General features: G+C 37.9%; 2 protein-coding genes across 2 annotated transcripts; one reads left to right on the top strand and one right to left on the bottom strand.

Moving 5' to 3' along the window:
• Nucleotides 1–374: 374 nt before the first annotated feature.
• nostrin (nitric oxide synthase trafficking) lies at nt 375–6,129 on the top strand (the record flags this gene model as incomplete). The annotated part of the gene is made up of 17 exons (XM_080412204.1): nt 375–442; nt 553–586; nt 793–878; nt 1,893–1,976; nt 2,159–2,221; nt 2,388–2,469; nt 2,793–2,855; nt 3,191–3,289; nt 3,413–3,538; nt 3,701–3,799; nt 3,914–4,039; nt 4,288–4,396; nt 4,517–4,605; nt 4,706–4,831; nt 4,963–5,212; nt 5,317–5,409; nt 5,502–6,129. 17 exons carry the CDS (start codon nt 375–377, stop codon nt 5,636–5,638), a joined length of 1,734 nt encoding a protein of 577 aa, XP_080268330.1. The 3' UTR covers nt 5,639–6,129.
• Nucleotides 6,130–6,632: 503 nt separating this feature from the next.
• On the bottom strand, nt 6,633–11,505 carry spc25 (SPC25 component of NDC80 kinetochore complex). Its single transcript, XM_080457017.1, has 7 exons — nt 11,421–11,505; nt 9,767–9,925; nt 8,797–8,862; nt 8,335–8,481; nt 8,097–8,201; nt 7,624–7,719; nt 6,633–7,371 (listed from the first exon to the last, which is right to left on the bottom strand). Exons 2-7 carry the CDS (start codon nt 9,915–9,917, stop codon nt 7,247–7,249), a joined length of 690 nt encoding a protein of 229 aa, XP_080313143.1. The 5' UTR covers nt 9,918–9,925; nt 11,421–11,505; the 3' UTR covers nt 6,633–7,246.
• Nucleotides 11,506–13,907: the final 2,402 nt, after the last annotated feature.

Genomic DNA, 13,907 nt, shown 5'->3' on the forward strand with positions numbered 1-13,907 from the left:
ACAGGACCTGTCCTCTTTCCCATCTAATCTATACACATCTTTCTACACATTAACATAATTTCACAGACTTGTTAATTCAAACAGAAGACTAATACATGTGAGGAAAAGAAATGTCTCAAAGTAGTAAAGCTTTATACAATCACAATATGAATTACCTAAGGATAAAATTGTCGGTCATGCTTGTTTTGGTAGACCTGCACTGCTGCACAATTTACCAAACGTAATGCTTCATCACATTAACTTTGTCATAGCTTAATGGTGGCTGTTATTGATATAGTGACTGAGGGTGCAAGCCAAGGTGTTAAATCTGTCAATGGAATTTTCCCAGTGGACGGCAGTGTGCCGTCCACTGGCAGAGCTCAGGTGATTTCCGGATGAGTAACTTTGGGAGGAGACTGAGAGTGGTCAAAGTTCCAGGTACAAAGTCAATAAACAGCTACGCAACAAAATCCTGAGTGCTAATTTACCTTTGAAAGTGTGAAAACTGACCTTTACAGATCAACTTTTACACCCACAGAGTTAAATCAACACTCTGGATTTTAATGTGTGCAGTTTCAAAATGAAGGAACCTATGAGCACCTGTTCTGTGAGTACTTATATTTCTTTTCATAAAAGACAACTATATACATTTTCTTTTCAATCCTGTGGTGTAAGAACAATCTCATACAGTTTCTTTTGCAAAATATAGTTTCAGTCAAGACATTTTAAGTATTAAAGTTTACTCTACTGTTTTAAGTTAGCTATTTCAGAATGTGGCAGAATTCTCATGAAGGCTTTTGAATTTTGTTTCAGTACAATCTCTTGTACCAAAATGTGAAGCTCTTCTCAAAAAATGGGGAGCACTTCTGCAAAGAACTCATGACAGTCTTTCAGCAGAGGTAAGCTGAATGGGTGATTTATTCCCCAAATCCAGAAGCTGCCGCTATATTTTTTGATCAGCTTAAGAGGTGCCCAACAGAACCAAACTTAAAGTTTTTGCCAGTTCATTGTACAAAATACTATACTGAATTATATATACATATCCTCTTCAAATAGCCACAGTGAATCATTTAGATAATTGCTATACATGTAGATACTGTATCAAAGTATGCATACAAAGAAGAAACATTTGTACAATGCTTAAGAATTATGTTATATAATAATATAATTAACGTGAAGCCTTGGCTTTTCACCACATTCATTATTCATTACAGGGTTGTACATATGCAGTATAACTTAATCTTACAGGGATATTTCACGTTCAAACATGTTTGGGCTCATTTTAATGTCTACTCAGGCTTTTATGAGTACCCCAGACAGTTTTTGAGTTGCTTAATTCAGTATTTAGATATTTGATATTAATTTTATCAGACACGCCCCCTTCCTATACAAACCCATTGTAACTTCAAACTCCATTTTAATCACCATAGATTCATCGAAAACACCCGTCCTTGGTCTGGTGACTGATATTGTCCTTCTATGCGTGAAGGGGGCGTGTTTTTTCAATTAATTGTTTCACAATTTTTATGATTTTTTTTGGGGGGAAAAATCAAGATTAATTAATTAATCCAAAAGGTTATCGAAAAAACATGACCCCCTCACGTATTAGGAGGGCAGTATAATTCACCAGAACCAAGGACGGGTGTTTTCGATGAATCTATCATGGTTAAAATGGAGTTTGAAGTTACAATGGATTTGTATAGGAATGGGGCGTGTGATAAAAATTGTATATAGCTAAATACAGAATCAAGCAACTTCAAAACTGTCCGGGGTGCTCACGAAAGCCTTAGTAGACGTTAAAATGACCCAAAACGTGTTTGAAAGTGAAATATCCCTTTAAGTTAGTCTCCCACAGTGACTTCAACCATTGCAGTTACTATTTGACCTTCATGAGGCCTTTGCTATCACTTCAGGGCTGAACTGGAGCATTCTTATTCCAAAGGACTGCAAAAACTTGCTGGCAAACTCATCAGGGCCTCTAAAGAAATGACAAACAAGTAAGCAATTCACATGACTACTCTAAGATGCCATTCTTGTTTTACATGTGTCCACCACCACAAAGTGGGGATTGTGCACAGCATTAAACCTGGACTGTTCATTTAACTCTCAAAGTGTAAAAATTGACCTTTCAGAGTTTAAACTGACTGACAATTGTACTGAAATTTTGCTTTCTTCTCAGTTCCATCTACAACGCATGGTGTCATGTGTCAAATGAGATGTATTCAACAGCAGACATCCACAGGTACCGTACCTTTTCAAACTTTCAAACTAATGTCACTAACAGGTATGTATGTGTCAGGAAACAAAAAAAATCTAGTTTGTGGTAAGAACAAAAAAAATGTGCATACCGTTTTTTGTCAGACCACCATCTTCAGTGCAGACATGAAAATGTGATGTTCTTATTTTAGGACATTAGGAAATGCCTTTCAGCAGGAAGCAATCCTGGAACTGCGACAAGCCTTAGATGAACAGAACAAGAGGAAGAGGCCTGTATGTACGGCTAATGTATTCTCTCTGATTCTGTCTGTCTGTCTCCATAGTATTTAAATTAACACTCTACATTTTTCTATGTATGTGTGCGTGTGTCTGTGTGTCTCTATCTATCTATCTATCTATCTTATCAATGTCTCTATTCCATACCATTCAGCCATTTATGTTCTGTAAATTTTTCTATACTGTATGTATGTGTGCGTGTGTCTGTCTGTCTCTATCTACAGTATCTCTCTATATATCTTATCAATGTCTCTCTTCCATACCATTCAGCCATTTCTGTACTGCTAACTCACTGGTTCTGTTGGGGTGTTTTTTCATAGCTTGATAATTTTGTTGAGAAAACTGGAAAACTTGTTGCTGCTAACTGGAGTGAGCAGCTCAAGGTAGGCACAGCTTACTTATTACAGTTTTTCTCAACCGCTTGGGTGCATTTCTTGAAACTCTAACTTCATCCCCAAAACAGTAAAATTATTTCTCATATTCTTCTTCCCTTAACAATCACATTAACAATCAAAATGATAACCACATGCATCAAATGACACTAAATCGGTCAATCGCTACAACAATGTCACCAAATGTTTAGCACCTTCTGAACATTACGTCAACCCTGACACTCAAAAATGATGCAAAGTATTTGCATCTAACTTAATGCACTTAATTATAAATACAACAAAATTACTTCACCATACATGCTTGTGTTTTCTCCTTATCATGACAGATGAAGAAGAAATTGGTTGGAATAACAAGAGAGCATGAGGCTCTATTCAATTTTGTCGAGAACAACAGGCACATATGCACAGAGAAAGAAAAACAAAAGGTAGAGTACTGTCAAGTATTATCCATCAGTACACATTTAACAGTGCACTCAGTCTGTGAGAAAATATTATGTTGTAGCATTAACTATTCAAATGCTTGCTAAATAACATCTGCTACGCTATAGATGCTTAACAGACTGACTAAGTCAGCAGAGGCTCAGACACGCGTGGATGAAGAATACTTCAATATCAACATGGAAGGCCATCAAATCAGACTAAAATGGGAAAATACACTGAAAAACTGCTTCCAGGTTTGGATGAACGTGATATTTTATTTCAAACGTATCTCTAAAACAAATCATCCATAAAACTCGAGTCTAGAATAGACTTCATGTATCTTGAGTGACGTAGCCTTATTTAGGATTAGAAATGGCTGTAAATGTTTCCTGAGATACACTGTGTGTCTGTTTCAGGTCATCCAGGAGCTGGAGAAACAGCGGATCGAAACTCTGTTCAATATTCTGAACAGATACAATCTCCAAATGTCCAGCTTTGGGCAGACTCTCAAACATGTGAGATTTCTTGATTTCTAACCCCTGCTACAGCCTACGAGTCACACAGAAGCTGCTGATTGATGCCATCATTCATCGATACAAGTAACACTTGTTCTGTCATGTCACCTTCAGAGCCAGAGACAGATCGAGCAGGCCGTTCAAAGGGTTGACTCGGAGAAAGACATTCAAACCCTGGTAGAGGAGACCAGTACCATGGCTGAGGAGAACAAAGCAGAGTTTTTGATGGCCGATTATTTTGTAAGGACACAAATCTTTTCATTTCTTCATTAAACCGCTCTTGATCTTCTTGATTTGTCCAGCCATTGTGATTTAGTTACCGTTGATTCAGGACTCAGAGAAACATACAGTGCAATAAATTCAAATGAATTTCTGTAGATGTGGCATTGCCTGCCATTATACCCCATCAATGACGAAAACAAAGACCGCTCCCATTGTTTTACATGTGATTCTGTAGCCTTTCCTTAAAGTGATCTGTCTTCTATCAGGAAGAGGATAGAAAGTCACTGATGGGAAAAAATAGAAGAAGAGAAGCCATCAAAATCAAACTCCAACGACTGGAAGATAGTATCACAAAGACAAAGAAAGAATGCGAGGGTACTGTTATTGACTCAGAGTTCATTAACCTTGTTATTACATTAGGCAGTAATCATTGTTGTACATAAGGAATGCTATTTAATTAAACTTTTTAAATATTTTTTTATATTCTCATGTTAGGGCTTGACAAACTGATGAAAACTTACTCTGAAAATCCAACTTTTTCAAACCAAAAAAACCTTGAGGAAACCGAACAACTGCATGATGAGGTACTTCCTCTGGATTATATCAAACTTCAAAAATAGAGGAAAAGTTAATTTAACCAAATATAGATGTCAGCTAATGTATGTTTCATATTGGTACCTCTAGACCACTCTAAAGTTGGATCTTCTCGAGGCTACTCATTACAAGTTGTCCATATCACTGACTGAATTAGAAGGAAGACCTAAGGCTTCGCACCGATTCAGTGAGAGCATCACCAAATGGAAAGACAAGGTAGGCAGACACACACTGTCTCAAGTACACAATGGCAAGTTTCTATCCCCAGTATTGAGAAAACACGTAACACATTTTGTAAGGCATGCCATGTAAACTCTCAGCATAAAAACTAATTTCCTCTGTCCAAGGATTGCGAGCACAGTGTTGTCCAACTGACCCGCCCAGTCAAAATAAGGATAACGCCATTCAGATCCCGTCAATCGCTGAGGGCTTCCATCATTTACAAGGGACCTGCTGTGAAACAGGCATCTGTGGACTCTTCATCTGGTCCCATTGAGCAAGTCACTACCACAACACTGAGCCAAGAGACTGCAGCTGTAGACTGTAGACGCACTGTTAATGGAGACCAATCTGAGACAGATGATGACACAGGACAAGGTGATAGGTTGATAATGCCCTATTATACGGTTGTATTATTCATAATCACATTTATAATTCCATCATATAAATATACACAAATTAAAAATATCAACATTTAACAGGTCAAAAGGGTGCAGAATGGGGGAGTATAGGAAAATGTAAGGCTTTATATGATTTCACATCCGATCAAGATGATGAACTGAATATGAAAGAAGGTAAGACTGTCACATTATGCACAATATATTGCACATCAATTCAAATAGTAAGATTAATGGCTGAAGTAATACAATGACAACTACATTTTCAGGGGATCTTCTGGATATCTATGGGAAGGATGACAGTGGTTGGTGGTTTGGCACACTCAACGGGCAGATAGGCCATTTCCCATCAACCTATGTTGAGGAGCTGCCGATGATGAGCATTGTCAAATCATCTGATGTGTGACATACCTGACTACCGTATATTGATACCGAAATGTCAAATTCTGATCTTGTGTCCAAAAACAAAAGAGAACTAAGTAGGCAGTACTGTAACTGAGTGTGAACATCATATCACCTTCTAGAACATGAATCAAGTTTCTGTAGTATTTGAAAATAAATGTTTCTTTCTTAAGAATGCTTACAGATCCATTTGTGGTTGAACTGTATTGTTCAGTTGAGAAGACGCACACCCATTCAACCTGCCCATCGCATGATTTACAATTCTCTGCCTATCGGTAGCTACGCTATACAACTTGAATCCCGCTGAGTTGGTAGAAGCAAACTTCGCACCACTCAGCACGGACTCTTGCTCGACTAACAGCTCGCTCAGGGGGTGCATCATGGGGTTCAAGCCTGCTACTGACTTACTTAGTTACAAGGGATTTTAAAATTATAAACTAGGTAATTAAAGAAAAAAAAAAAATTAGCCTACTTTTAGGGGACAAATATTCTCCTGGAATCACTACATCATGCCATGTTGATGCTTTAAGGTGAATTTAAAACACAACTACCACCATTTTATGATTTCCCACATTCAGTTTTTTGATGTTTGATTCTGTTGCGTCTTTGCGCAATGGGTGATGTATTAAGAAGGAAAGGAAGGGAGCGTGGAGCAGCAGGGTCACCACCAAGACACCATCAAGTCAAGGTAGTTTAAGGTGTTCCTCACTGAATACAAACTCATAAATAATGTAATACGCAAAACCTTAATGGAATTGGATCATTGTCAAAAAGGGTTTGAGTCTGCATGGGTAATTGATTCATGGTTACATGATACATAAACGGTATGTTATAATAATAATAATTGCTAGAACGGCTTTCCTCTTCCTTGTACTATGCATTCCACTGGGAGGCAACATTTGTTATACAATATTACTCATTCAGAGGTCAACACCAAGCAAAGCCACCTAATTTATGCAAAATGATGTTACGTAAAAAGAGGTCACTCCTGCCGTCTCAGACCAAGACTCAGAGGCTGTAGATTGTGGCAGCCATATTGACCTAATCTAAGATTAATGACAGCAAAAAGACAAGATGGCAAATTTCTATCTCATCACATTTGTAATTTAATATGTAAAACGAACACAAACTAGACAAAAAAAGATGCAGAAAGGTAAAATGCAAGTTCTTACAGAATTTCAGTCAAGAGGTTGGCATAATGAGAACCACTGTCCTATATATATATTTTAAATGACACACCGGTATGACAGACACTGTTTGACAAGGTACAGACATATACAACAGGTGAGCTACCTTGTGTTAATTCTAGCATTCTATCCATTTCAAAATGAGCTTAACCACTGGACATTTTTATTTTTGTTACCAGTATGTTTTTTTTACGCAAGTTATGGGTATCGAGAAGGGGAAAATGGTATCAGTACATCTCTATACATTTATGCTTGAACCAATCTTTGAACAAAGAATTAGAGCTAAACTAATAAGCTATTTTCATGATTAGAAAAGGTTCAACATTTTTCACAATATATAAAACAAATGAAAGGTTCAGCGTTTCATAGTATATAAACAGAGATTTATATTAAGACAAGGCTATAGCCTTCTGAGAGCTCAACTCCTACAAATGTGCCAGAGAAGCAAACTCCTTCCTGATATTTGCCATGAATGCCGCGAAGTTATTAGTCTCCTGCAATCGGCTTGCCAGAACAGACAGACATTCAAGCTGTGGATCGCTTGACATAACTGTGGATAAGGAAAAATAGACAGGGAGAGAACAAATTAAATATCCTCGTTATAACTACAGGTCACTTACAACAAAGATAAGTCATAATCATAAGAAAATAATAATTTCCTTAGAGAAAAAAGTTAGACATGTTGGCCAGTCTAGGGAGTTCAAATAACTGAAATCAGTCATGGCGAATGGAACTTTGATTATAACATGCAATTTATGGCAAATGTGCATGCATAAGTATCATTACATTTGACTTAAATTACCATCGTAATTCCCATCTTTTAACCCCATTAAGAAGGTGTATGGCCTCTTTGGGTCAGAGGGGCTGATTTTGCGGAAGACAAACTGCAACTTTTCACCTTTGAAATGAAAACAAAGCGTTAACTCATGATCTTGTAAATTAAGACTGTTTACAGGTTTGAAAATAAATATTCTTCAGGGGAACACAATCTGTTTTTGTTGTATGTAATTTTCTTCCAATTCGAGTCATCGCCAATTCCCCCCTGTATGCAAGAATTTGACCTGTACCCCCCAGCAACACACTTTAGCATGGCAAAGGATCCCACATTTTGTTCATCAAATAACGTCCTTTCATGAAAAAGCTTGTCCAAGATCTATAATTGAGGCCATTAAAATAATTTACGTGCGTTCCATGAACTAAGCCTGCTTCTTTATTCAGCTACCTACAATGTTGGAGCCTGCCAGTATGACATACTGTAAGTAAACAAATATTTACCATGGATTTTTCTGATTTCCAAGCTCAGATTATCCTGAAACACTTGTTTGGCTTTGTTGAGATTTCTCATTTTCTCTTTGTATGCCTTGTGTTGAGACAGACTCACTGCGGACACAAGAAAACAAGGGTAGGTGCCAGTAATAGAACATAGGGTAAATCGTATTATAATAAGGGCCATCTCCGTTGTGGTTATTCTGATTATATATGGCAAAAGTCAAACTTTAAAACATCAACTTACACTCTCTCCTCTTAGCTTGATCCTCTGTCAGTCTCTGCATCTTCTGGCTGATGTCTTCTTTCTGTGCGTCTTTGTGCTGAATCTCAGATGTCATCTCAGAAATGGCTTTACGTTTCCCCTTTATCGATTTATCAATAAGTTTCTTGTCTGGGGAGAAGATATTGCGATGACTCCTTTGTATTCAACAAATGATCATCTTTGTTGAGTAAAGGTATCATTACTGCAACATTACCATTATTCTACTTTCTCATGAAAAAAACAACAAATATTTCGGTCCAACACGTAGAATTTGTGGTTTTCATACAATAAAGGACCCAGATGAGTTTGTGGTGGAACCAAAACTAATATTACACAACCATCCCCATACAAAAAAACATACCGGTAACAAAAATAAAAATGTCCAGTGGTTAAGCTCATTTTGAAATGAACATAGAATGCTAGAATTAACACAAGGTAGCTCACCTGTTGTATATGTCTGTACCTTGTCAAACAGTGTCTGATCAGCCTTACATTTCTTTGAACACTGATCTGTAAAGAGTAAGAAAGCGGAGGGAGAAACTTATTTAGTAAGTATAATGAATATCAATTCTTAATTTATACACTGCAATAATGCAGCAAGTCAGCAGTAAAGCATCAAACTACTGTAAAGACAACAAACTTATTTAAATGGTCACCAAAAGATAAAGATAGCAATTTGTATCTCACAGAATAACATATTCATAGGAAACTTAAGTCTTCACCATATTATTTTGGTAGGTCAGTTACAACTGGTTGGGCACAGCAATACTACGACTAACAATAGTGAGTATCTAAGAAGGCAAAAATAAACGACTGTAAAGTTTTCTGTTGTTTTGGGTTGATACTGTTATTATTACTTGTTTTGTTGTTTGTATATAGATTTGTCTTCATTTTATTACTGTTGTCATCTATGTTGTTTGTATCAAATTGCAGACCTCTTTTGTTTCTTTGATCTTTTTACATGCTGTCTTTTGTATCTGCTTAAAAAATTGTTAGATTAAAAAAAAAAAAAAAAAAAAAGACAGGCTGATGTTGACCAATTATTGATTCTGAATATATACTGTACAATGTGTCCTGAGAACTAGAATGGAAGCAGGTATCATTGTCAACTGTTGAAAATATCTCCCTAATATGGGAATGAATATTATTATGGATTCTTTAAATGACCATCCTGCCTCAAAAAAGTAAATAATAGACACAGTTAGGGGGGAGATTTATTTTAAGTAGTAGATGTGAACAAGAAAACGATATAAACAGGTTGAAAAGCAGTTTGTCTACGTATCCAATAGTAAAACCACACATACATACATACATATATGTAAACAATGTAGGAGACAGGTTCAAGAGCTGCATGTTCAAATAACAGGAGTTCACCATGTATGAATAATAGTTTTAGACTGAATAGTACTCATACCAACGGCAGATTGCATGAACTGTACTTGGGCCTGACACAGCTCCACGACCGTCTCAAAGTCTTCAGTATCCCGGGTGCACAGCTTGTTACGGATGTCGTTCATTGCACCGACAAACCAATCACCAGCGTTTGGATCTTTAATAGAAGCCATGATATGACCTGTAATGAAACACAGACAGAGCAGTGTTTGTTTGTGATGTGCATACTAGTCGATAAGACTTCATACGCATGGAGACATAACATTAACAGACGTTACACTACTACGCAAACAACTTAGATCAGTGGTTCTCAACCAGTAGTCCGGGGACCACCAGTGGTCCTTGAGGGGGTTCCAGGGGGTCCCCAGACAAAATAATAGTTAGAAACCAAATTGACCCTTATGTGTCTGTAACTCTGAGAGTGTACAAATGGAACCAAATGAACACTAATGATGATACAGTGTAGATTAAGACCCCCAAGAAATCCAAATGGTTGAGTCCCTGGCATATCTTTTGAAAATAAGGTGCTTACCCCCAAGCCCCAAATGTTAACTGGCTCTATGCAGTAGTAGTTTGATGTAATAATCCATATCTTTCAATAAAGAAGTGTTTTAATGCCGTCTGTGGCCGATTCTGTCGGAAGTTCCCAATGGGCGGTAGTGACGGGGCGCATCCGGTGAAACCCGGAATTACACTAAATGTAAACAGGAAGTAAACGAGGGTGAAAAAATGGCGTTCGGCCACAGACGGCATTAAAACACTTCTTTATTGAAAGATATGGATGATTACATTAAACTACTACCGCGTAGAGATAGTTAACATTTGGGGCTTGGGGGTAAGCACCTTTATTTTCAATGTGTACACGTTTGGAGAACCCTACAACTCTCGTAGATTGAAAACGTCAGAATCATAAATAGTCTACGAGGGTTGTATACTACAGCTAGGTGCAGATACATTTTACTGTACACGTCATGGATATTATTAACACTTAAGATTTTTTTTCAACGTTATCCTTTGCACACCATTGTCAAATCACTAAATACTTAAATAGCGAGTCTCTCTGACCAAGTATTTGAACTACATGCGTTTAGTTAACCGTCATGGGTGTAAGTGCTAATGTTGCCAGGTTTTGAGAGAGAAATAAGCAACCAGTTCTAGGACAATAAGCGCAAAAGCAGCAACTATGGGCTACATGAGCAGTGCACTTTTAAGCTATATGCGTCAGCTATTTGAAAATAGCCAAAAATAGCAGATATATCGCGATGCAACGCGTTGTGAGCTTGTAGAGCTGCTATTTTCAAAAAAACTCTTGCTATAAAATGTGGAATATTTGGAATATTTCTTGAAACATTCTAACAATAGAAATGCTCCCTGGCACAAAAGATTATCATGAAAACATTTGAGAACCACTGGTTTAAATAATATTTAAGCAAGCCTAAATAAGCAAGTACACTTTAGAAACAAGCCCCCAAAAACAAGCAACTTTACAGAAAAAGTCGCTTACAATAAGCCGACATGGCAACACAGTGTGCTAACATTAGTTAGCATACGTCGCTATCTTAACGTTACATGTCGTTCACAGTCGGTTAATTAAGCCATAGTATTCCAAGGAATTCAGAGTAACCAGATATCAACGAAACATGTGTTCCATTCTGTCGGTACAGAGAAATACGTACAGTTTGTCAGGCTGACAGATAAGCTGCTGCAGTGCTGAGCGACGACTTGTTGTTTGGTTAAATTGTTTTCGAATACTCGCGGTCTTCTCTTGTTCTTCTTCTTTTATGGCAGACTAGACGCCCGGCGTCGGCGTATTGCTGCTGCCTCCAACTGGTGGTGTTAGGTACTGCCCATTGTTTATGTGGTCTATGGCAGTGGTTCTCAAACTTTTACATTTCAAATTGATCCGTTAGGGTCCCATTTGGTTCCATTTGTATTGTATCAGAGTTACAGACTTGTAGAACCCCCTCAAGGAACCCTGAGAGTCCCTGGAACCCACTTTGAGAACCACTGGTCTATGGGTCTCACCCTGTATGTCAAGGACCCCCAAATTAATGATATTTGGCTGTGGACCTCTATGGCATCTGAAAATATATTGTGCTAGAGACCCCCTATACAAGATTTGTGTTGTCCCAAAAATATAAATAAATAAAAAGTTCAATGAAACAGACATTACATGTATTGTGTCCTGGCTGTTTTCTCAGTTTCATTGCAATAATATTGTATTAACACATTTTGCTGTGGATCCCCTGGAACACCCTAAAGGGCTGCTGGGGGTCCCCGGATCCCCACGTTGAGAAGCACTGGCTGCCCTACAGTGCAGGCCTGTATCAAAGAGAAAGATTTCACCACTGCACATCTGTGTTCCACTGGTCTGAGCAGATTGATTGATTGATTGAATACTTTATTAACAGTTTGCAAAGACAAGCACAGGGAAGTACAGTTCAATACAAGGTCTGTTAAGAGGATTTTAAACCCCAGAAAGCACTATGGCTTGTTGGGGTCCTTTGTACTCAATTCATCGAAGAATGTAGATTCCTACATAAATGCAGGATATTTTGCATCTGCAGAGAACAGCACATTGCTCTCTGTTGTGTATTTGGAGCATACCACGATCACCCGCTGGCCACTGCACAGTTTCTTCTTTCCCACATTCACCACACAGTCCATCCTCATGTTTCCCAATGCGAGACAGTCCCCATGCAGCATGCTAAACCACTGTACAAATATCAACCTGGTCATGATCACCTGTTCTCTCTCCTGTTGTTCCCCGAAGTGCTGTTCCCTACACACTAACACTATTTTGGATTGAGCAATAAAACCTTCCTCTCTTTTCCCTCTACCACTCACTTTGCCACCTCCTAGCTATCTCCTCCTTTATTAATCTGCCGTACTGGTAGATCCCCAAGGCTATGCCCATGTCCACCTCTTCCCTCCTCTAAAGCTCACGGTCACTAAATACTGTGTGGGTAGTTCTCACCATACTCCATCACTTAAAGGGATAGTTCACTTTAAAAAAAACTCTTGGTCATGTTATCGTCTACTCAGGCTTTTGTGAGCCCCCCAGACCGTTTTTAAGTTGCTTGATTCAGTATTTAGATATTTGATATTCATTTTATCAGACACGCCCCCTTCCTATACAAACCCATTATAACTTCAAACTCCATTTTTAACATGTTAGATTCATCAAAAACACCCGTCCTTGGTTCTGGTGACTAACCCTGCCCTCCTTATACGTGAGGGGGCCGTGTTTTTTTTATAACTTTTTTCATTTATTTTTAATATTTTGTTGGGAAAGAAATAATAATTGAATACAATAAAAAAATAAAATAAAATAAATGAAAAAAGTAATCGAAAAAACACGGCCCCTCACGTATTAGGAGGGCAGGGTGAGTCAGCAGAACCAAGGACGGGTGTTTTTGATGAATCTAACAGGTTAAAATTTGAGTTTGAAGTTATAATGGGTTTGTATAGGAAGGGGGCGTGTCTGATAAAATGATTATCAAATATCTAAATACTAAATCAAACAACTTAAAAACGGTCTGGGGGGCTCACGAAAGCCTGAGTAGACGATAAAATGACCCAAAGTTTTTTTGAAAGTGAAATATCCCTTTAACACCAGTGATTCTCAAACGTAGTAATTTCAAGGATCCCCAGTTTGGATTTACATTAGGCCAAGGACCTCCATAACTCTGACAGTGTACAAATGGAACCAAATAGACCATTACGGGCCAGGCCCATTTGGTTCCATTTGTACACTGCCACAGTTACAGACCTGTAAAGGACCATTTATTGAATTAGCTGGGGACCCCTGCAATTCAAGAATCCCTGGGGGTCCCTGGTCCCCACTTTGAGAACCACTACTTTACACCATGCCATGTGGGGTCAAATTGAGGTTGTCGTATTTGTAAAATATTTATGATGCAAAGGTGACATACTAACTATTTTCTTCTGAGAAAGGGCAGAGACCCAGCATTAGGGCTGGGTGATATAGAATTAATTAAATATCACAATATCTTTGACCAAATACCTCGATATCAATAGCAATAATATTGTATTGTGACGATAATATAAAAATTCTTTTGAAATTTTCAAACATTTTCAAAAATAGAAGATCTAGCAGATCTATAGCTGATCTACAGCAGATCTAAAAGCTCACAAGGATG

The sequence above is a fragment of the Gymnoscopelus braueri genome (genome assembly GCF_963280865.1).
Source record: "Gymnoscopelus braueri genome assembly, chromosome: 18".
NCBI classification, from domain to species: Eukaryota; Metazoa; Chordata; class Actinopteri; order Myctophiformes; family Myctophidae; genus Gymnoscopelus; species Gymnoscopelus braueri.

What these genes read in the sequence shown, in the direction of transcription:
- spc25 (XM_080457017.1), bottom strand. Translation starts at nt 9,917, where the DNA reads ATGGCTTCTATTAAAGATCCAAACGCTGGTGATTGGTTTGTCGGTGCA. An exon ending in GTTCATGCAATCTGCCGTTG is followed by an intron (nt 8,863 to 9,766) that starts GTATGAGTACTA and finishes TACTCTTTACAG; the next exon opens with ATCAGTGTTCAAAGAAATGT. An exon ending in AAAAGATGGGAATTACGATG is followed by an intron (nt 7,372 to 7,623) that starts GTAATTTAAGTC and finishes CCTTATCCACAG; the next exon opens with TTATGTCAAGCGATCCACAG.